The sequence below is a fragment of the Castor canadensis genome, chromosome 8 (assembly GCF_047511655.1).
Source record: "Castor canadensis chromosome 8, mCasCan1.hap1v2, whole genome shotgun sequence".
Classification (NCBI taxonomy): domain Eukaryota; kingdom Metazoa; phylum Chordata; class Mammalia; order Rodentia; family Castoridae; genus Castor; species Castor canadensis.
This window is the reverse complement of record NC_133393.1, coordinates 158,213,575-158,236,534: the sequence shown is the minus strand read 5'-3', so window position 1 is coordinate 158,236,534 and position 22,960 is coordinate 158,213,575. Positions and strand designations below refer to the sequence as shown.

Sequence of the window (22,960 nt, the reverse complement as noted above, 5' to 3'; positions counted from 1 at the left end):
ACCTGCTGCAGGTTTCTGACTCTCGTGCCCTTCCTAGAAAGCATGCGGGTCCTTGGGGCCCATGGCGCCCAAGTACTTGCCAATGTGGCTAATAAGATCCCTTAATAAGAAAACGGGGGCCACCGCCCTGAAGGGGGTGCCTAGGATAGTGGGGATCAGGCTGCAGGCCCTCAGTGAGACCGCAGAGGACTGGACACAGGAACCACAACTCAAGACTTAGAGCACAGATGTTGATCCTGGATCTGAACCTGACCTGGGCAGGTGCCAGCAGAAGGTGGAGGGAAGGGTTTGCCCTTGGAATGGAGTCTTCCCTGCCTCCGAGACCCCAAGCCTCTACTCTTCAAGTCTTGAGTCTGTCACAGACAGGAGGGATTTCCCAGAGCTGCTGTGTTGGGACACATGAGGTCAGTGTGTCTAGACTGGGCCCCCACCCCCTATCTGGCCTTCTGCCCCCAATCCCAGAAAATCCCATCAGCCCCACACTAAAATACCCCTAAATCCCTATTCGCACTCCTTCCATGCTGCCCTGGCCCCCGTCCTGGGTGCTATGCCTGCTCACCCTGCAGCAGGGTCCCTGGGACCTCAGCCTTGGTCCCAGGCCCCGCGCATCTCCACCTTGGGGGGGGGTAAACACCATGTCCTCCCTCCTGCTCATTAGGTCCAGATTTGCCTCTTCCTCTCTGGAACTCCCCTGGCTTCCAACAGATGAGGTCCCCTCTCCCTCCTGGCATCTCATACCCTTATGGCTCTGCCAGGGCAGTGGTCTCCTGCGGGGACATGAAGCCCCCAAAGCCCAGCTTCACACCTGCCCTGGACAGGCCCTCAGCTGTCCTCTGCATCCCCTCTGTTCTTCTAGCCTAGCACTCCCCCATGCTGATTGGCCCCTGCCCCAAGGTCAGGGGGACACTTCGACATCCCACGTGCTGCCTCTGACCCACAGGGCCAAATTGGGCCTGTGGCATTGTGCCCGGACAGGGTGACTCTGGAAGGCCTGCTCCCGTCCATGTCTCAGTGCCCATGTTGGGGGCAGGGAGAGCCACCTACCCTCCTGTCTCCTCACAGATGTGGCCTGGCCGGGAGGGCGTGCTTGCTAGTGTCTGGCAGGTGCAGGGGTGTTGCTGCGCTGAGGGGTGCCCGTGGGTGTGCAGGTGTACAAACACGTGCATGCCATGCCGTAAGGTGTACATGTGGGGATGTCGAGCCTAACTGCTGCGTGGACACACGCTAGGGGCCTAGCTACTGAAGAGTAGCAGCGTGTGGACTGTGGCTGAATGTTGGCCTGGGTAGCAGGAGTGCAGTGGCCAGGACCCTACTTGGCCCTCAGTCGGGGAGAGGGGCAGGACATATGGCATCCGGGGTCTTGGCTACACGACGGGTACGGTTCTTCTCTGTGGCATCCCCTCTGTGTGCCTGGTGCCCAGACTATTGTGGGCTAACAGAGCCTCAGCACACACTCACACTCCCTGGCTGGTGGCTGGGTTGGTCTGTCCATGGCAGTCAGTGGCCTATGAGATGACAACACTGACAGCCTGGCTGTACCTGCTGGGCTCACAGCTGCACCCAAAACTAGGCTCCTGGAGGAGGAAGTGGTCACCAGGTGAACTCCCCACACCGTGAGCGCTGATGGTCAGCTTTGTCTGAAAGCTGAAAGCCTACACCATAGTCAGAGGGATGGACAAAAAGTGGATGGACAGACAGGCAGCTGATGGCTGGCAGAGGCTGCCAAGAATGGGCGGAAGCTGGGGCGGGCGGCCGGCGGGTGGCCTGGTAGGTCCTGGAAATCCTTGCCTCCTGTTTTCCCAACAAAGGACCTCTGTCCCCCCAGGAAGGCCACTGGCGGGCGGCAGCGGACGCGCCTTTTCCGTAAACAGGGTTGTTTTCCTTTTTTCCTCCCTACACAATAACAACCGTCCCCAGGCCCCCATCCTGTCGCCTGTTACTACCAGCCATGGGGGCCCAGGCAGTCTGAGGGGGGAGGTGTCCAGCAGGCAGGCTCTACTGGGCCAGGCAGCCACTGTCACCTGGGATTGGGAGCTAAGCTTGCCCACCACGGTGAGACCTCAGCGGGAAGCAAGGGTCAGGAATTCAAATGTGCCTGCCCACAAGGCAAGTGGGAGGGTACACTCCCACTCTGGGGTCCCAAAGCTAGGGAGCTGGGATGGGTGGGGGCCATGCGGACCTTGTGCCTTTTGGGACTTGGTGGGTCCTTCAGGTCTGGCCCAGCAGTGCTTGGAACAGAGGGCCAGGGTTGGGTCCATGAGATGACTGTACCCCTGGCAGGGGCAGGAGGTACAGACCTTCCCTCCATGTGGATTTCCCTCCAGGCTGGCTGTGAGCCTCCTGGGTGCTCAGCCAGGTGGACTGCAGTGCCTGCTTCTCAGACAAGAGCTGGAGAGTCAGAGCGTCTCACATGCCAAAGCCCCTGAGGGGACCCTTGGGGGTGTAGACTGCAGAGTGAAGGAAGCCAGGCCAGCATCCTCAGAGAGGAAGGCTAGCTCCTGGCCACAGGGCCTACGTGGAGATGGGGACAGCCCCACCCCCAGCTATGAGAGGCCTTGAGAGGTGCAGGGACAGAGATCCATCTGTCTGGCAGACAGATGCGGTGGGGGTGCTCCCCTCCATGTGCCTGGCCCTGGAGGGGGCAGGCACGGGCATGGTGCCCAGTGGCTCAGAACGCCAGTGTGCAGCCTGTGTGGGTGCCCCCAGGCAGAGGCTGCCTGAATGGGCCTGTGTGAGGGGCTGGGGGCTATTTATAGCTGGCTCCTGCAGGAGAGCTATTAATAGTGAGGGCAGAGGGTGAAAGCACAATGTCCAGGCCCTGGCTGCCCAAAGGGGTGGGGGAGGGGGTCATTCTCTGAGACACTGGGGGCTGGTACCAGCATGAACCAGGCACTAAGAGCCACTGTTATCTGAGTGGCCACAAGCCAGGCTTGTGAGGCTAACCTGGGGCACTCTCCAGCCACCATGCTCCCTAGCAGGGTATGCTCATGGTGGGATGCAGGATCACCAGGGACCCGGGGTGAAGCAGAATGTCGGTAACAAGACAAAAGTCCAGTTCCCAAACAGTGCCACCTGACATGAGATGGGTAGGTGAGGAAGGCCTGGAGGGTTTTCAGGGGGACTTGGAACCTCTGCACCCAAGGAGTGTGCGCTTTGGGGAGCAAACCCTTTCTGTTATTGGCCAGCAGTGGATTTGATGGAGGGGTCAAGTGGACCCTGCAGCCACCCTCTGCACCTCTGGCAGGTCAACCAGGTGTCCTGGCAGGTGACTCCAGAAGGAAGTCAGCTGAGCCCTGAGCCACAGGACAGTGGGTGGCCCCCAGACCCACAGCCTCCCCTGGCTGCATTGTGAAACTTGGAACGTGACACAGACAGTGGAAAGATCAGACTCCACCCCACCGAGGGTGCAGCCGGCAGTGGGTGTGACCCCAGATTTGGCTGCAGTGCCCAGTCTAGTGCCACGGGTCCAGGTCTTACGGGAAGGGGTGGGTGCCCCTGTGTCCCTAAGCCCAGTCCTGCTGCAGGACAGCTACAGAACAGACCCCCTCCCCGGCCTAGGGGCCTGCGGGAGGGCGGACAGGTGGTGTCCAGGGCCAGGGGGTGGAGCTGGCCGAGGCCGCCCGCTGCAGCCGGGGACCCCCAGCCACCCCCAGCGGCCGTTCCGGGGCTCCGTCCGACCTGGATCAGGACGGACGAGCCCTCCTCCGGTTTCCGCTCGTTTCCTGCGGGAACCCCCGCCCGTGCCGAGACTGACCAAGGCCGGGCGCGCCCGCCCCGCGGTCACCTGTTGCCAAGTGCTTTCCAAGAAGGTCGCGGCCTCCGCCGCAAAAGCCGGGGTGTCGCCACTACTGCCGCCACCCACGCGTTATCTTTTGGTGGGGGCGGGGTTTCCCGGCGCCGAGGGCGCGGTCCGGGCGGGGGCGGGGCGGAGGGGGCGGAGCTTCGCGGAGCTGCGCACGGCCCGGCCCCTCCTGTGTCCGGCTCCGCCCCGCCCCTTTCCCGGGAAGCCCGTGACGCTTCCGGCACCGCCCCTTCCCGGCAGCGCGGCCCTCCGTTCCCCGCTGCGGCCCCTCCGGGGAGGGCTGGGGGTCCCCGGGGGTCCCCAGGACGCGGCTCGAGGCGTCCTCGAGGGACAGCGGCGGGGCGAGGCGTCCTCCCTGGTCCTGGGGAGGTGCGCGGACCGAGGGAGTCCTGTCGCCGGGAAGCTTCTCCCTAGAGGGTCCCCGGGGCCGGGAGGAGGGGTCGGACGGGGTCCCCTCGTCCCTGGCTGGTGGGAGCCAGCCGGCCTGGCGTCTGGAGGGGTCCGCACAATGAGTGCTTCGAGAGGGGCCCAGGTGGACAGGGAGTGTGTCCTGAGCGGGCTGTCCAAAGAGGCCCTGGGCTGGTCCTGCCCAGCACTGCAGTGACATGCCTCCCGGGACCCGGGCGCTGCCCCTCCAGCGCCCCTGACCTTCAGTTCTGCCCCCTGGGGCCCATCAGGGACGCGGTCAGCTGCCTACTGCTCCCTGTGAGGTTAACAACACCTTCAGAGGTTGACAGTCACTCCACTATGACCACCACCCCGTCCCAAGTGGTGGTTTGAATCCCCATACCAATCCTGCCTGTCTGCTGTCCTGCTGGCCACACGTAAGCCAGGATGAGTCCCACGGCGCAGGGAGGAGGCTAGAGGAAGGTTGTCCCCCCAGGGCAGGGAGAGCAGAGTGTGACAGGCTGAGGGGTCCCCAGGAGTCTACCCTGCCCCAGGACCTTGGCAGGCAGGATGTGAGGGTGAGGGGGGAAGGGCACCCACACATGGGGAGCCTGGCAGTGGAGCTCCTTCTGCTGGCAGCTCCCAGCTGTGCACCATGGGAGGGAGAGGCCACTTGTCCACCCCCTCTGCAGTCTCTAAGGCTGCTGGAGCTGGTCCCTGGCTCTTGTGGGAGCAGGCAGGAATTGGAGTGGTGCAGGGCTGTGGGCAGGTGCTGGCGGTGGGGCAGGGGTGGGCCTGTGAGGTTACTGGCATGGTGGGGCTAGCACAGGGCTGGGGCTTGGTGCTGGGCAGATGGGAAGGCAGCACCTGTCCCCGAGGCGGAACCTCTAGTGAGTCCTGTAGAGATAGCCACTTCCCCCAAGCTGAACCCCTTCCAGCTGAGTAATCCACAAAGGCATCAAAGCCCCTTGCCACAGCTCAGAACACCTCCAAAAGGTCACTACAGCAGCTTCACGGCCAACTGCCCCCTTGGAGCTGACCACCAATCAGCAGCAATGGAGGTTGAAGGCCTGGGCTGCTCTGCCCAGCTGGTGTCCAGTTGACATGGCTGTCCCTGGTGGTGGGCTGTGTTGACAAGGAGGGGCCCACACTCACCGGGCAGGATGGATTGGCAGCATTCCCACATATAACAAATGCCTGAGAGAATCAACTTATAGGGAAGTTTGGGTCAGTTTTGGAGGTTTCAGTCCGTGATGGATTGGTCCATTGCTTTTGGGCCTGTAGGGAGGCAGAGCAAAACACCTCATGTCCAGGAACTGAAAAGAGGGGCCGGGTCCCACAGTCCCTTTCAAAGGAGTGCCCCATCACCTGAAAATTCCCCCAGGGTCCACCTTTTTTTTTTTTTTTTTTTTGTGGTGCTGGGGTTTGAACCCAGGCCCCTCACACTTGCTAACTTGCCACTTGCCAACCCTGTTTTGTGCTGGGTTCTTTTGAGATAGGGTCTCTTGAACTATTTCCCCTGGCTGGCCTCAAACCACAATCCTCCGGATCTCTGCCTCCTGAGTAGCTAGGATTACAGGCATGCACCACTGGCACCCAGCCTTATTTTGTTTTTTAAGATAGGGTCACATTTTCTAGCCCAGGCTGGCCTGGAACTCTCATCCTCCTGCCTCAACTTTCTGTGTTGGGATTTCAGGCCCAGCAGGCCCCACCTCTTAAAAGCTCCAGCAGGTTCCAGAAGCCAAGCTGGGGACCATGGCCTATAACACATAGGCCTTTTGGGGGGCCACTTAAGATCCAAATTAGAGCACATGGTAAGGGTATAGAGATACAGTTTCAGGGACAATGTCATTGGGGCTGTGGCTGTTCTCAGTACTGAAAAGGGGAGACAGGTCAGAGAACAAGGGTTCAGTACTTCTTCTTAAGAAGGTTCCCAGCCCGGTGCCGGTGGCTCATGCCTGTAATCCTAGCTTCTTGGGAGGCAGAGATCAGGAGGATCGCAGTTCAAAGCCAGCCAGGGGAAATAGTTCAAGGGACCCTATCTTGAAAAATATCTAACACAAAACAAAGCTGGCAGAGTGGCTCAAGTGGTAGAATGCCTGTCTGCAAGTGTGAGGCTCTGAGTTCAAACCCCATTACTTCCCCCCACAAAAAAGCTCTCAAAAGGTCAAGCCGTGCCTGACCAGTGTGCTGTGAATAGCAGGGATGGACACGCAGGGGCCACTCTCCATTTGATGGCTGGCCTCTGCCCTAGCTAGGAGGCACACATACAGAGCCTCACTCCTCAGAGCCTATGCACCCTCCCCCTGGACACTAGGCCCACAACTAGGATGAAGTTTCTGCATATCCTGGCAGGGACAAGCTGGCTTGGTAAGGGACAAAGGGACTGTACCCACAGGAGCCTTGGAGCCTAGCACTGTGCCCCAACATGCTGCAGCAAGGAGTGCTTGATGTTGGGGACTCTTTGCCTGAGATACAGGATGAAGATCCAGGAGATGGTGTACGTGTAGATGCACTGCTAGGAGGCTCCTAACAGCCCAGAAAGTCTGAAGCAGGGTAAATGTCAGGACAACCAAGATGTGAGCTGCAAGGCCTGTGAGGTGGATGCAAGGGTGAACTTGTCACACGAGAGGTGTCAGGCTCCTCAAGAGGGCCAGAGGACACACCATGGACCCATGCCCTAGGGAACATCTGGGGAAGGATCAGGCAGCAGGACTGACAGCAGGAGAAGCTGTCACAGAGCTAGCCTTGCTGACAGTGACTTAGATGGGGGCATGGTGGCCACTCCTAGCTAGAAGTGGAGGATGCAGGCTGGTGTGGAACCAAGGGCTCTGAGCCCCTAGATGTGGAGAAAGTTAACTGAACATGGTGTTCCTGGGGGCAGACAGGTGGCCAAGCAGGGAACTCAGCCTTGCAGGCAGAAGAAATTGAGGAAGCGTGACGAAGAGGCCAGGGCGGTCACCTGGGACAGAGACCTGGCCCCTTGCCCAGTTTCCAGACCTGAGCCCGTTTTCAGACCCAGATGCCCCAACTACAGGGGAGGCCAGGTCCCTAAGAGGAAACTGTCCACCCAGACAAGTCCAGCCCAAAGAGCCTGGGCCACTGACTCAGGGATACAGGGAGGAGGGGAAGTACCCAGCGTGTGGAAGACAGCTGGACAAGGGGTTCAGGCTGACACTGATGTCCAGACAGCTTCATGGTTCTGTTGGTCAGCTTATTGGGACTAGGTGATAAATGGAATTCTCACCAGATCCTACCCACCAACTGTGAGCCTGCCCATGTACCTGGGTCATTGCCCCAGTTCCAGAACAGAGTGGGGCAGATGTACCTGATGGGAGGCTCTGTCCTTGGTCATCATAACAAGAACTCCAAGGCAGGCCTGCAAGTGTCCCTACCCAGCCAGGACAGCAAACCACAGGCGTGATGCCCTGAGATGATCGAGCCACAGAACGTGAGAGGATGGTCCATGGTAGCTCTGTCTGACCACTACAGAAGGAAAAGTGGGTGGGTATGCCAAGTGCAGTGGTTCATGCCTGCAGTCTTAGCTACTTTGAAGGCAGAGATCAGGAGGATTGCAGTTCAAGGCCAACCTGGACAACAAAGTTAGCAAGACCCCATCTCAACAAAAAAGCTGGGCATGATAGTGCATGCCTGTTACCCCAGCTACAAGGGAAGCCTAAGAAAGAGGATCACAGTCCAGGCTGACCTGGGGATAAACACAAGACCTTATCTGAAAAATAACAAAACAAAAAGGGCTGGGGGTGTGACTCAAGTAGTAGAGTACCTGCCTAGCAAGTGCAAGGTCCTGAGTTCAAATCCCAGTACAAAAAAAAAAGGCAAAGTGAGTGGGCCAAAGGAGAGGAGAGTGGCACCTTTCAGCACAGGGCTCTCAGCTTCAGGCTGTGGCGTGGCTCCTGGCAGGAGGGTTGCACACCCATGTTCACGTAGACTTGACAGTGTGCATACAGGCCCTGTCCAGGGCTGCGGTAACCTTCACCCTGTAGTGGTCTAGTCCTGGCTGCCACATACGACCTGACCCAGAGACTGAAGGCCTGGGAAGGCCCTCCACACAAACCCAGGGTGAGAGCGAGGCCATCCATCCACAGTGGAGGCTCATGGATCTGGTGAGAGGGCTGGCATGGCTCCAGGCCCGGCTGGAGAAGAAATGGGCTGCCCCGTGACCTTGTACCTGGACTGGCCACTGGCCCTGGCTCTTTTAGACCCACCCTGGGGTAAGATCAGCAAGTCCAGGGATGGCCACTGTCAGATGGACATGGTGCATCTAAAGGGGAGATGGATGCAGCACGCTGTATGCACAAGTGATTCGAGTCCATGTGGACTATGCCACATGGCACCCACCATCCACACACCTTTGCTTGTCCCTGGCTTCACATCATGGCCTCCCAGGGGTTCCTATAACCAGCTGGTGTGGTTCAGGTGTATCAGCAGTGTGTGGCACAAGCTGACAGAGGTCAGTGGTGTGACAGGTGTGGGAAAGGGTAACTTCTGAGATGGGCCTGGCCATCCACTCAAGAGGAAAGAGAAATAGACTAGAGGTCAAGTGATCAAAACCCCTGGTTAGCTGACCAGGGGGCGGGGGGGAAAGAAGTATGTGTGACAAGGGGTCAAGGAGAAGCATGCAGAGGGCCTTGGGATGTGGACATTTAAGTCCCATCTTAACACTCACCAGAGTAAGTCCAACACAGACGAGGCTTTGGACAGTCAGCCAGGTAGACAGAATGGCCAGGTGACACCAGCCTGCCTGTCACTGGTCTCCATGCTGGCACAATGAGCATGTGGACCCGAGGCCCTGGTGGCCTAGCAGAGGCCATGCATTCACTCAGCATCCAGAGGTGCACTCAGGACAGCTCCTCCTGACAGAGGCTGACCACTCCCTGCCTCGTGGGAAGGACACAGTTCACTGTCGCAGAGTAGCTCACATGCGTGCGCAGCATGGCCTTTTTCTGTGCCAGAGGACCTCGCCGCAGTCCAGGCTGCCCAGTGGGGGCTTCTGTCAGCATCTATCTGTCCTTCACCATTGACGTGTGGCCAGTCATCCTGTGCTGAATGTTCTGTGCACACGAGGGCACTGAACATCCCCGGCTGGCTCCCGCCCAGTCATGACAACCAAAGAGTCTCCAGACATTGTTCCCTGCTGGCTTGAAAACTGCCTTATCCTCCAGCGTCCCCAGAATGCCACCCAGGGCTGTACTTGACAGCAAAGTCAGCCCAGGGAAGAACCAGGACCAGGAACTTCCAGAAGCTTCCACCTCACAGGGCAAGCCTGCTGAAGGACAGGGAAGGTTGGGCCTGGCAGAGTGGAGTTAGCTCCTCACCTGGGTGTGTGCTAAGGTCCAAAGGACCCTGCCAGTCTGGGAACCAGGGGTACAGCCTTTCAGTCCTGCAGACCCTGGTCTACCAGAAGACTTCCCTCCTCGGCCAGGACACTGAGGAGGGGGTGGGGCAGGTGGCCCATGGGAGCTCTGAGGTAGGACAACTGTGGACTGAAGTCACCAGGTCAAGCGAGGGAGCGTACGGCATCAGTTCCCAGGGACCCAGGTCAGCTCCCAAGCAAGGGTTCCTTCCTCCCTGACTCTAGTGAGGTTTTGATGCAGGGCTAGAGGCTCCCCGACGAACACTGGCCAGAGAGGGAAGGACACAGCTTGGTGGGCTCCCACTGACCTGGCCTGAGGATCCAGAACAGGGACTCCACGAAGGGCATCTGGCCCCACCAGGCATAGTACATCCTCCCCAGTACGTCCTGCTTGGACTGGAGCCTCCAAGCAGCAGGGCCAGGTGGCCTGCAGTGCCCCCTGCTGGCTGAACATCCCAATGGTGTGCACCACCAAGCTGTGCCCTCCAGAGTGGTTGCCTTTGGCCATCTGCACACTCCAGAGGAGGGCAGGGGACAAAGAAGGCCCAAGCGGAGTCGCCGCCAGATATAGGGGACCTGTTAGGTACTCGGGAGCATAAGGTACACAGCAGAACAGCCCCCAGGACCCACAGGAGGCAGCACACCAGTGGGGGCCCTCAGCCCTGGTTAGGGCGCACCAACATTCAAGCTTACCAGGGCCCACGTCGCTGCATTTCAGTCACTGTGGTCAGGGACGCTGCCTGTATCTCTTGCGCCAGCCCTAGCCCTGCCTGGGAGGGTCCTGCTGGGGCCCAGTCACCCTTCCAAGCTTCACCTCCGTCCAGCCCCTAACCCCATTTCAGCCCGAGATCCATCTGCTGGGAACCTGTTTATAGGTGAGAAAGAGGCTGAGGGGCCTGAGAGGAGGCCCTAGATCCCCTGAAGAGCAGTGGTGGGGGGGCCAGATGTGTGGGGTTGGCAAGTCCCCAGTGGCTGAAGTCCCTGCAATCCCAGAAGGCTACATTCCAGAGGCCTCAAACAGCGACCACCCACTCCTAGGCCCCTCAGGAGGTCTGAGGCTCCACCCATGGGAAGCAGTTGCCACTCAGGTGCCTGGCTCCATTCCCTAGTCTGTGCCTCCCCCACTGGAGGGATCCTAGCACCAAAGTAGGTGTGTGGGCATACAGCACCACCTGGAGGACCTGTGGACTGGTGGGCTGTGGGGTCTGCCCAGGGTCACTTGAGAGCTGGCTTTAGTGCTGCAGGCCACACACCAGTCCTAAGCCTGAACCCCACAGCCTAGACTGCAGGGCCAACACTGGGAGCCCCTGGCCACCCCTCCTGGGGAACCTGGCAGGAGGCTGAGCTGGCTGGGCCCTGCATGCACAGGTATGCACACAGGTATACAATGTGCACACAGGTGCACACTGCTCTAGCCCATTGTGGTTCTTCTGAGTGGCCCTCCCTGGCCCTCTGTGCTCTCCCCAGCCCCACGTTCCTAAGGTACCCCCTCCTCCCAGGGCCAGGAGCTTCAACTACTCTACCCTGCCAGGTACCACACCCACATGATTCCCTTGGTACCCCAGACTTGACCCTTCTCCCCCCACTACCCCCACTCACTCCTCCCACTCATGCTGCTCCATCTGCAGGCTCATTCTTCCACTTGGGGATCCAGTAGTTGTGTGGTCCCCCCACCTCCTCCCTGCCCCCCCACTTCATCTCCACCATGCTCTGCTCCCTATCCTAACCTCCCCATGGGCCTCCCTGGCCACTGCCCCTGTGGTCGAGGCCCCTCAGATTCCACATCAAGATCAGCTCTAGACGTGCCATCAGTAGATGGACGAGAGTAGCATGTCAGCTTGATGACCACCTCTGGGTTCCCATGTGGACTGCCACCCCACCTGGATACGAGCAGCCCCTCCATGTTCCTCTAGGGGACAGAGCCAAGCAGGTGGGACAGTGGCATGCCCGAAGGGGTATGGCCAGTTGCCTGCCAGGCCCAACAGCACTGCAGTCACTCTGGCCATCAGTATGCTGCCTGCAGGGGCTCCATTCTAGTGTCCAGGAAGGAACGACCACTGAGGGCTGTCAGTAAGGGGCTGGCCATTGTGCTAGGATAGCACACCAGGGAAGGCGCAGCATTGACCACTCTCTTCACATGGGACAGAGCAGACACAGCTCAAGGGGCCCTGATAGGCCACAGGGCTGTGGTGCATGGCAGAATGGAGGAAGGATGGCCAAGTGAGCCCTGAGGATCATCTGGGATTCAGCATTCACTCCCAGTTGGCCAGAGTCCTAGAGGACTAGAGCACAGGAGGCCATGATCAGCCCACTCTGCTGGATGGGGCAGGTACAGAGAGCCCATGGAGGGGCTGGGGCTGCCTATCCTGACAGGGCTCCACAGAGGCCTAGCCTCTCAATCCCACAGCCTGCTTTTCCCAGACTCTCTTCATTCCTCGATGAGGTGCTATCCCTCATAAGCCCTCATGGGTTTGTGGTATACTCTTCTTTCTAGCACAACCCCCAAAGGTGGTCCTGCGGGTCCTCCCTTTCCATATGCCCCAGAGCTCACTGCCCAGAGCAGGCCCACAAGCTGGATGCCCGTCAGTCACTGTTATGAAATATCTGAGATGATCAGCTTATAAAGACAACAGGTTGATGTGGCTCCCAGGTTTGGAGGCTCCAGTCCATGACGAGTGGCCCCATTGGTTTGGGCGTATGGTGAGGCAGCTCCTCATGGCAGGGACGTGGGTAAGCAAGATACTCACCCATGAGGAAGAGTGAAAGAGAGGGGCAGGGTCCTAATGCCCCCTTAGAAGTACACACAAGTATGATGGGGACTTCACTGGCCCTAGCTCCTTTTTTTTTGGTGCTGGGGACCGAACTCAGGTCCTTGCACTTGCCAGGCAAGCGCTCTTCCACTGAGCTAAATCCCCAACCCCTGGCCCTAGCTCTTAAAGGCTCCCCACCACCCATAGCACCACAACTGGGATCCACGCCTTTAACGCAGGGTCTTTGGGAAACACACTCAAAATACAGTGGTCCCTCTAGCAGTCCCTGAAGCCACTCCATCACAATTTGCTTGCCTGAGGCAGGAGACTGCAGGTAGGACCACGATCCTTCTGTCCTCACCACACACAGCGGCTCTGCCTGTATCCTCTGCAGACAGGGTTTCACCTGTCTCCTGGCAACAGTAGGACAGGTGCAAACTGAAAGGTGTTAAAGGTCCACACTTTTTCAGTGAGACAAATCCATACATCCTGTTCCTGACTACCTTCATCGGTCGATTTTATTATAAAGAACAGTATCAAAATATACGAATCTGTTTAACAACCAAGAAATGCAGCTTTTATAAGGGCCAAATAGTTATCAACTTCTCCACAGCAGGCAGCTTCTCCCTCCACGCCCACCTGAGAAATGGGGTCACCATCCACTGGCTGCATTTCCTATGGGACATCATGTGAATAACTTAAAGGGCGAGTCCAGCTTCTGACGCCAGGTGCACATCACAAATCCTCGTGGGAGGACGGTGGAGTGGGGTTTTCCTCTGCGACTTCTGTCAGAAGACACACACAGATCACCACGTGAAACACCCAGCGCTGAGGGCCCCGAGGATGATTTTGCTGAAGGGCAGCAGATAGTGCAGGTGCTCATGTCCTGACATCTGCCAGCTGGCCCATGCCCTGGGGATGGCACCCTGGACACCCCCACAGAGGCTGAGCAGTGGAGGTAAGTACTGCGGGAAACGTGGGAGGCAGTGGTGACATGTGGCCATGGGTCCCTCTTGTCTGTGGTGCCTCACGGTACTGTGGTGCTCCTGGGAGTGGACACACTGTCACCCACCCTGCTGGGACGGGGCCTGTAGAATCTGACTCTCATCTTACTCTTCTGGAAAACTCCTGCCATTACTGCTCTGAACACTGCCTCGTTCCCTCTCCCACATTCTAGAACTTCCGTGAGACTGCTGTGTGTCTCAGAGAGGTGTCCTACTTCGGCACCTGTGAACATGCCTTGCTTAGAAACAGGGTCTCTGCAGGTGACGGGTAAGGTCAGGCCACAGACGCAGCATGACTGCGGGTCCTTACAAGAATGACAACGCAGGACAGGGACCGATCCTGGACATGGGACCACAGAGGACTGAGCTCAGGAGAAGATGGCAGGTAGAGGACCCTCCCTCACTGCTGCAGAACAGCTGGTCCGCTGGCTGCAGACCCACAAGAGCAGGCGCACTGCTGTTGTCAAATCCCCAGGAGACACACGGGCCCTGCAGGGCCATTCTCACTCTCCTGCAGCACCCTGTGACCCCATCTCCAGTTCACTGGTTGTGTCCCCTGCACCTGCCACACTAGACCACCTGCCAAGTTCTTTCTACTTCCTTGGAGAGCCAGGGCTCCCACTGCAGCCAGCGTGCACTACTGAGTTTTACATGCGTGACTTCGGGAAGCTTGCCATCACCCACCAAGTCCCCTGTCTGTGCTAATTCCTTACATGGTGGTTCCCAAGCCAAACAGCTGTGGAGGGCAGGTACTGCCACGTGGTGCCACACCACTCACCGCTCTCAGCTGCTGGCACACAAGCGTCCTCTGTTTCTTCAAAGCCATCAGGACACACACACACAAAACTCCCTGGAGTATTGTAGCAGTTTTCGTTTTTCCTCCTACATGCTTTTTCTGATAGTGAGCATTCGTCTACATCTGAAATAAATACTCCATTTTGGTAAATTTCCTCATTTAGCAAACGCACACATTGCAGACTAGGAAACTCATTCATAATTAATTCGTGGAGATCGCCAACACTGTCAGGGAAAGAAGCGGAGGTCAGAGAGACTTCAAAGGGAGAGCTCCCTGTGCCTCCAGCCAGGCCCTCAACAGGCAGAGTGAGGACAGGAACCCCAGTGTACTCAGGTAGCACCCGGGATGGCAGGTAGAGGTGACCTCAAGCCACAGGGGCTGAGTCCCCCAGGAGTTGATGGGGATGTGGGGGCTCTGGCATGCACAGTTGCAGCCAGCATAGCAACACCATCATCTGTACAGGGGTGGACCTGGAAAGCTGGAAGAGCTGCATCTGCAAGAAGAGCTTGAGCCATCTCCACCCCAGTAGCTCCTCAATCCTGGTGTGGGCTCTCTAGAAGATCCTACCTTCTCCAGCAGACATAACTCACTGACCTGTACACTGTCCACTCTCCTTTGTGTAGCCAGTGACACATTCTTTACATTTGGCTGGGCCTTTTCCTATGCAGCCCACACAGGTGGAATCACATTCTAGAGGCAAGGAGGGGAAAGATAACATCAGACCACAGCACACAGCAGAGAGCTGGAGTTGGGTACCACACTACTGGAGGCAATTGGGGTGTTGGCTGGACACTTGGGCTTTGTCCTCATTGACCACCAGAATGCCTTCTAGTGGTCAGACTTTATCTTATGCCACAAATAAAGCCTACGAGCTGAGTAGCGCGAACAGGGCAGAGCAGCACAACATACAATGACCCTGCACCTGTCCTGCTGCCATGGAAATGGCAGGCAATTTGCAGGCTGCCTGAAAACAAGCCCCCACCAGGCATGGCAGCAGGTTCTCCCTACACCAGGAGCGTGGCAAGAATAGCCAGGCAGAGGAGACAGGAGGCTCTTGAGGCTGCGGCCTGAAGTCTCTCTGCAAGGATGGCTCAGTGGCACTGAGCTGTGACTCCCAGTACGGCTGATGCAGGACACAGCCCCATGCCCACCACTGACTGTGAACTATACAACGTGGCCCGAAAATGTACATGCCTGTGACTGCACTGTGCCAACCGACCCAAAGGAAACAAAGAACATGAAAAGCTTTTCCTAGACGACACTCAAAGTTTGTAAGGGCAAAAAGACTGATGTGATTTACATGTCCAACAAGAGATTGTTCAAGAAAAGTATGGCCAGGCACAGTGGCTCACACCTGGAGTCCCAGCTACTTGGGAGGCCGAGAGCAGAAGGATCACAGTTTGAGGGCAGCCCAGGTACAAAGTTAGTGAGACTCCTTCTCAACCAATAAGCTGAGTGTGGTAGCTCATGCCTGTTACCCCAGATGCACGGGAAAAATAGGAGGATCGTGGCCCAGGTTGGCCTGGGCATGAAGTAAGACCCTACTCGTAAAATAGTTAAAGCAAGAAAGGCTGGGGGACATTGTCAAGTGGGAGAGCACCTGCCGAGCAAGTGCAAAATCACTGACATGATGCAGAAAAGTGTGAAGTGCAAAGGCGTTCACGGTTTTCCTGCGGCAAGTGACTACTACTAATGCTGGCACAGTGAATGTTTCTAAAGCAGCAGAATAAAGTCATGCTGAGAAGGCCAGGTGCAGGTAACTCTCGCCTATAATCCAGCTACTTGGGAGGCTGTGACTGGGACAATCGCAGTTGGGAGGCCAGCCTGGGTGGTCTTAATTCATAAGACCCCATCTCCAAAATAATCAGAGCAAAATGGACTGGAGGTGTGGCTCAAGTGGTAGAGCACTTGCTTTTCAAGTGCAAAGCCCACCCCAGTCCCACCAAAAAAAGAAAAAAAAAAAAAAGAAGAGATGGAACCCCATCAGGGCCCCTGCAGTATGGACCTGCAACCCAGAAAAGACAATGTGCGTCAATAGCCAGGTCACCTTCACACGTGTATGAGCCATTGATGTTCTCACAGTACTGCATGTCGCTGCAGGGAGGCATCTCTGCTGCACACTCATCCACATCTGGAACAGAATAGCACAGCTGTGAGGGAGCCCAGGCCAGCTGAGTCAAGGAACCACCCTCATCAGGACGACACACCCACAGGGAAGAAAGAGGGCTCCACGTGGAGGACACAGCTTAGCCACTATCCTTAGAGGACCCTCACGGGTAGAGGTGGGGACAGGCAACAGCCTGTCCTGTGGGACAATTAGTGCTGGGTGGAGGGGCTGCTGTGAAGAGGATGACAAATGACTTCCACACAGACCCATGCCATCTCTAGGTCTCTTATCTGCCTTACTGAAGGCATGAAACCGGCTTGGAGCTGAGTCCCTAATTTGCCTAAGGCCCAGCAGTTGCTAAGGAGTGAAACCTAAACCCGTATCAGCAGAAGGAGGAGGGTGGCCACTGGGCACCTGGGCTGCAGGAAGGCCAGACAGCACCAGCCTCTCCCCAGGCCACAGGACAGGGTTTCTGGCATTACACTCAGGCAGATGGGTGCAGGACAGGGCAGGTGGCAGAGGCATAGTAGGCAACAGTGCCATGGCAGAAAAGGCTGTGTATCCTGGCCCTGCAATATGGACACTAGAGCAGACGTGCATCAGAGCGATGCCTCCTTCCTGGGAGAGGGCAGTGGAAGTACAGGCCAACTCCCCTGCAAGACATAGAACCAGCCCCAAGCTGCTGAGAGTCAAGTGGTCACAGCCTCAGTGCAAAAGCTCATGAGGAGGTGCAGCCACCTGCTGGCTCACAGTTCTCCAACTGAGGCCCCTGCCCCAGTTTCCCTGTGGCTGCACACCAGCAGGAAGGAGACTCGTCCTGCTAACGAGGCACGGGCGGAGCTGGACCCATGCTGAGGCCTCCCTCAGGGCTGAGGTAGAAGTTGACATTCCCAGGGCACGGTCACCAACACAAAGGTCAGCTACAATGGGGAGACCTGTCTAGCCCAGAGCTGAGTCCTGACAGGAACCCAAACACAGTGGGACCACATGTGGGCCGTCTCCACACATGTGGGCCATGAGAACACCAGAGTCATTCTCTGCAGGCAGAGACAGAGAGCAGCAGACAGAAACCCACTGCAGGAAGCCCTACCACCCTCTGAGAAGCCACCTCCCCAGCGCTCCGCCTCACCTACACAGGAGTCCTCCACGCGCGTCCAACCCACTTCACACTCATGGCAGTCTCTGTTGGTCGGGCCTGAGCACAGCTTGCAGGACTCATCACAGGCTGGAAGGTAAAGTGTCACAGAGGGAGGCTGCCAGGATGTGTGGGCTTACCGTCCATTACCCACTTACTTTAGGAACTAGGAATCAAGTTCAGTAGGAAAGGAACAAGCAATAAAAACTCTCAGGAAAGTAAGGTAAGTTCAACAGAAAAATAACTTCCCGTGATTCCCAATAGTCAGACTTGAGGAAAAATTCTTAAGAGATAATTTCTCAGTCCACCAGTGCTGTAGGGAGTTCGTACAAAGAGGAAAGGCTGACTACACAGCCTCTGCAGCTCATGTGGTGCTGGGCACATTCCCACCACACATGCCTCATGCTGCATGAGTGTCTGTGAGATGGAGGGACGGAGTTGGGGTCAGAGAAACCTGGCCTCTCTTGCCTTGGACACATTTGTCCACCTCTCAGAGCCACAGAGCAGCCTTGGTTCTGAGCAAGAGGTGAACATATACATTTCCCTGCAGCTGCAGGTGGGGAGCAAGCCTTTTGCCAGAACATTCCAGGTAGTCAAAGGAATGTGGCCCACTGCTAGGTCCAAAAATCAAGGGCACCTAGCATATGGACAGACCTGCAACACAAACATCAAACTTCAAGTCCTTCCCAGAGGGCTTCAGGAAGTGACAGGCAGGGTCCCATCTCTAGTCTCCTAAGCTCCTCTGGACACCTAGGGCTAAGGGTCAACAGGTACCCATGCCCAGTTATGCCACTCTGGTAGAAAGCTGCTCCCTGCAGCCTCACTGTCAAGGAGGAGGGGCGCCTGGACACTGGTGCCATTGCTTACCTCTGCATACGCTTTGGATCTCGTTCCTCAGGAAGCTGAAGTAGCCATCCATGCAGTCCAGGCACAGTGGCCCCTTGTATCCAGCGTGGCACTGGCAAGACCCATCTCCTTGTCTGCTGCCATCTCCATTACAATGGCCATTCCCGCTGCAGGGCCTCTCGGACCCTCCTGGGCATGCTTGGGGGATACAAACCCATGGTCAGAGGATGCTGTAGGAGTGGCCAGTGTGCTCAGGAGAGTATCATAGCACCCCTCAAACATGCTCACAAAATCCAGACCTGCTCCACTTCTCCTGAGCAAGCACAGGCACATGGGAGCAGGTGAGGCATCTGAGGGCATCTTGAGACACTAACTCCCCAAGGCCTGAGAAGTGAGCCCTGGCGCACGGCTAACTACTTCATGTGGCTGTGCCAGCCTTACCCAAAACAGGGACAAGGATGCTTACACATGAGAGAATATAGGCTGGGGAAAGGGGGAAGAGACATGCAAGCTGTAGCTACAGCGTGAAACTTCTGCCACCTGATCCACCCTGACCAATGTGGCTGGCTTCTGTAATGCCAAAACAGGAAACCGTGGCTCCAATGTCAAGGCACACTCCACAGAAGACCCAGACTAATATACCTACCGCCCTTGATCCCCTGTAGATGGGTCTGTGCCACTCCAAAATGAGTCTACAATGCTGTATTAAAAGTAGGTGGGACTGGATGCTCAAGAGTTCTACAAACCAAATGAGAATCTCCCCAAAGCCTGGGGTCACAGGAGGCACCACAGCCCCACAGGTCAGGTGCTCCATTGCCTCAGAAGAGATGGGCAGCTGTCCCTGTCTTAGGGAAGAGGCAAGGTCCCAGACTCCCAGGAGCTAATATAGCCCAGGTCCTCTCTTTGTTATTAGAGTGGGTTTTTTTTTTTTTTTTTTTTTTTGGCAGAATTGGGGTTTGAACTCAGGGTCTCATGCTTGCTAGGCAGGCATGCTACCATCTGAGCTACCCTCTCAGTCCCCCTTTGTGCTTTTAAACATGAGGGAATCAGAGAGGAATGAGGAAACGATGTGGACTTGGGTAGATTTTCCCAAGAAAAAAACATACCAGTGCAGTCTGGCCCATAGGTACCCGGAGAGCAGCACATTTTCAGCGTCTGCACACAGAACCACTCAAATAGGTCAGGGTGCTCTTTCTTCCTGAAGGTTTAGAAACACTCATTAAATTTCATGTAACAGATTTTTTAAAAACAGAAACACTGCTAGGCACTGGGGGCTCACGCAGGTAATCCTAGCTTCTTGGAAGGCTGAAATCAGGAGAGGATTGCAGTTTGTTGTCAGCCCTGGCAAAGAGCTTGCAAGACCCCATCTCCAAAGTAATCACAGTAAAAACAGACTGGAGGCACGGCTCAAGCAGTAGAGCGCCTGCTTTGTAAGTGCAAAGCCCTAAGTTCAAATCCCAGTCCCACCAAAAACAAACAACAAACAAAAACTCAAACAAAAAAACCCCCAAACAAACAAAAAGAGACGCTGGGTTGGTTGTCTGATAAGGAAACTGGCCCGTGATCTGGCCTCAGAGCTCAAGCACTCCAAACATCAGGACAAGCTGGGAGTTGGTGTCTGAGTAGCCAGTGTCCTAGCTACTTAGGAGACAAGAGATCAGAGGATCATGGTTCGAAGCCAGCCCTGGCAGATAGTTCAAGAGGCCCTATCTCAAAAATATACAACACAAAACAGGGCTGGTGGAGTGGCTCAAGAGGTCAAGTGCCTGTTACCAAGCATTGGGACCCTGAGTTCAAACCCTAGTAACACCAAAATAAAACAAATCAAGATCAGAACATGTATGGCAGAGACTATGAGAAGAAAATATTTTGCGAAAACTCCTAAAGTACAAAATTCTCTCAGAGGTAGAACTGAGATTCCTGAGATACCTGGTTTAGTCTTGTTGCAGAAATGTGTTTAGTAAGCCTAAACTTTTGGAAAGTATTAAAATTCATGTTGTATAGATGTTCAAAATGCCTCTGAAAATGCCTAAACCCTTGTCCTTTAAACCTCTTAAAAGCTAAAATCTGAACTTTATCGTAAGATATGCAATGTACAGTATTAACTGCAGTAAATGGACATATTTAATGAAAATATATATCTGTATGAGTTCTGTAAAAAAAGAAATGCTGGGCTGGGGCTGTGGCTCGGTGGTAAAGTGTATGCAAGGGCAGAAATACAAACCAAAATCCAGTGCAGTATAATACACTCATCCTCCCGCATCAATGGGGACAATGCATTTTCCAAGACCCCTTGAGGGTACCTGAAACCTTAGACAGTGCCAAGCCCTATGCTTACTATGTGTCTGTCTATATAAACCTTGTTTAATCTATAAAATAGGGCTGGTGGAGTGGCCCCAGTGGTAGAGCACCTGTGTAGTAAGCGTGAAGCCCCGACTTCAAACCCCAATACGGCCAAAAAATGTATACAATTTGTAAAATAAGCACAGTAAGCCATTAACAACAATAACAAAATAAACCAGAGCCTGGTACCAGTAGCTCACGTCTGTAATCCTAGCTAGCTACTTATGAGGCAGAGATCAGGAAGGCAAATAGTTTATGAGATCCTATCTAGAAAATACCCAACACAAGAAAGAGCTGGTGGAATGGTTCAAGTGGTACAGCACCTGCCTAGCAAGCATGAAGCCCTGAGTTCAAGCCCCAGGACCACAAAAAAAAAAAAAAAAAAAAGAAGTTGCCAGATAAAATCATATTGCTCTAGCTGGGCACTGGCAGCTCACACCTGTAATCTCAGCTACTCAGGAGGCAGAGATCAGGAGGATCAAGGTTCAAAGCCGGCCAGGGCAAATAGTTCATGAGACCCATTACAAAATAGGGCTGCTGGAATAGCTCAAGGTATAGGCTGAGTTCAAACCCCAGTACTGTAAAAAAAAAAAATAAATAAATAAATAAATATATGCTCTAATCCCATTTATGAATTGCTTCTCTGGGGGATTTTTTCCACATAATATCTTCAGAAGGAGGTGGACCATGGGGACTAAACCTGAGGAGGTGATATTGGGGACACTGGGTAGGGGCAGTGGACATGCTTCTGAGGCTGGTCTGGGGAACTATCAGGTGTGCACAGGACTTGCGTCTAGTTTCCTGGCCCTGACAGCTTGTGCTCTGGTAGCATGGGGGGAAAAGGGGGGCTGGCAGGGATGCAGGCACGGGGGGAAAAAGGGGGCTGGCAGGGATGCAGGCACGGGGGGGAAAGGGGGGCTGGCAGGGATGCAGGCACGGGGGAAAAAGGGGGCTGGCAGGGATGCAGGCACGGGGGGGAAAGGGGGGCTGGCAGGGATGCAGGCACGGGGGGAAAAGGGGGACTGGCAGGGATGCAGGCATGGGGGAAAAAGGGGGCTGGCAGGGATGCAGGCACGGGGGGGAAAGGGGGGCTGGCAGGGATGCAGGCACGGGGGGAAAAAGGGGGCTGGCAGGGATGCAGGCACGGGGGAAAAGGGGGGCTGGCAGGGATGCAGGCACAGGGGGAAAAGGGGGGCTGGCAGGGATGCAGGCAAGGGGGAAAAGGGGGGCTGGCAGGGATGCAGGCACGGGGGGAAAAGGGGGGCTGGCAGGGATGCAGGCACGGGGGGAAAAAGGGGGGCTGGCAGGGATGCAGGAGCGCCACTGTTTCTGTAACTTCTCTACGGGAGAGATGACTGCAAAGCCACGCATGAGAAGACAGGACTTGGGGTCCCAGACACTCACAGCTTCAGCCACCAGGCCTCCAGCCGCTCCTCATGCTGCTCCACCATCTGGTTGCACTCAAAGTCGCTGCTCTCGCACAGGCCCTCCAGGATCTCCAGGAGTCGAACCTCGCTGAAACACAACCTGTCATCAGCACCCCAGGGTGCTCGGAGGCCCCACCTGTGGCCAGATGGGAAGGCCGACCCTGAACTGTCACAACCACCGGGCACGGTAAGTAAGTGTGGGGCTGCCAAGCTGGGGGTGGTCAGGGAGGATGGCTGATGGCTCCAGCAGGGAGGCTGCTGTCCGGGGAAGCCAGGAGCGTCCCCAGGTGGCCTGGGGTTCCAGTTTCCCTTTTCAAAAGGTATGGGGCCAGTGGAGAAGGCACGGGCCAGTGAGTGTCCAGCTCACTGTATGCATGCTGCCAGAGGCAGAGGTGGCCAGGGTCAAGGGGCCGGCGCAGGCTCCAGGGGACCCGGGGCCTCGGAGGACAGGGCGCCCACCTGAACTCGTACTTGGACAGCGTCTTCTCCTCCCAGGCCGTGTTGCCACCGCCGAAGTTCTTCTTGGCCGTGTTGGCCATCCCCTGCGGAGGAGGTGGCATCGCTTGGCTGCCCGCCGCGCCCCGGGGCTCTGGGGGCGACCCTGCCAACCCCTGCCCCGCTTCCCCGGCCTTGCCTGCTGACCCCAGTCCCCAGCCCCGCCGGGCCGGCCCACCTTGTTGAACTTGTCCACCAGCTCCCGGCACCGCTGGCAGGGAATCGGCTTCCGGGCGGCGTCAGGCGGCAGCAGCAGCAGCAGCAGCAGCAGCAGCAGCCCGAGAGCGGCGCGAGGCGGCGGGCGCATGGCGGGCCGGCAGGCGACGCGCGGCGAACTGCGGCGGAGCGCTCGGCCTCCGCCCACCCGGCCAGCGCGCCGGCCGTTCCCGGGGCTACTAGACGGCGCAGCCGGGGCCCCGCCCAGCCGGCAGCCCGCACGCCTCCATTGGCTGGAGGGATCCGCTCCAGTGTGATGTGGCCCAATCCGAGTTCGC

General features: G+C 56.6%; 1 protein-coding gene across 2 annotated transcripts; it reads right to left on the bottom strand.

Moving 5' to 3' along the window:
* Positions 1–12,800: 12,800 nt before the first annotated feature.
* On the bottom strand, positions 12,801–22,840 carry Creld2 (cysteine rich with EGF like domains 2). 2 transcript variants are annotated; one of them, XM_020181034.2, is made up of 10 exons: positions 22,645–22,840; positions 22,443–22,513; positions 21,949–22,059; positions 19,308–19,399; positions 18,223–18,399; positions 17,350–17,445; positions 16,161–16,244; positions 14,708–14,803; positions 14,096–14,236; positions 12,801–13,098 (listed from the first exon to the last, which is right to left on the bottom strand). In XM_020181034.2, exons 1-10 carry the CDS (start codon positions 22,771–22,773, stop codon positions 13,049–13,051), a joined length of 1,047 nt encoding a protein of 348 aa, XP_020036623.2. In that variant the 5' UTR covers positions 22,774–22,840; the 3' UTR covers positions 12,801–13,048. The 2 variants fall into 2 exon arrangements, with proteins under 2 accessions (XP_020036623.2, XP_020036615.2); XM_020181026.2 differs by having other exon boundaries at positions 22,431–22,513; positions 22,645–22,839.
* Between the last annotated feature and the right edge of the window lie 120 nt (positions 22,841–22,960).

Excerpts from the sequence above, each read along its gene's own strand:
- Creld2 (XM_020181026.2), bottom strand. The coding sequence starts at position 22,773 with ATGCGCCCGCCGCCTCGCGCCGCTCTCGGGCTGCTGCTGCTGCTGCTG. Across the intron at positions 22,060-22,430 it reads CTGTCCAAGTACGAGTTCAG|CGAGGTTCGACTCCTGGAGA; the intron begins GTGGGCGCCCTG and ends GTTGTGTTTCAG. Across the intron at positions 16,245-17,349 it reads CGTGGAGGACTCCTGTGTAG|ATGTGGATGAGTGTGCAGCA; the intron begins GTGAGGCGGAGC and ends ATTCTGTTCCAG.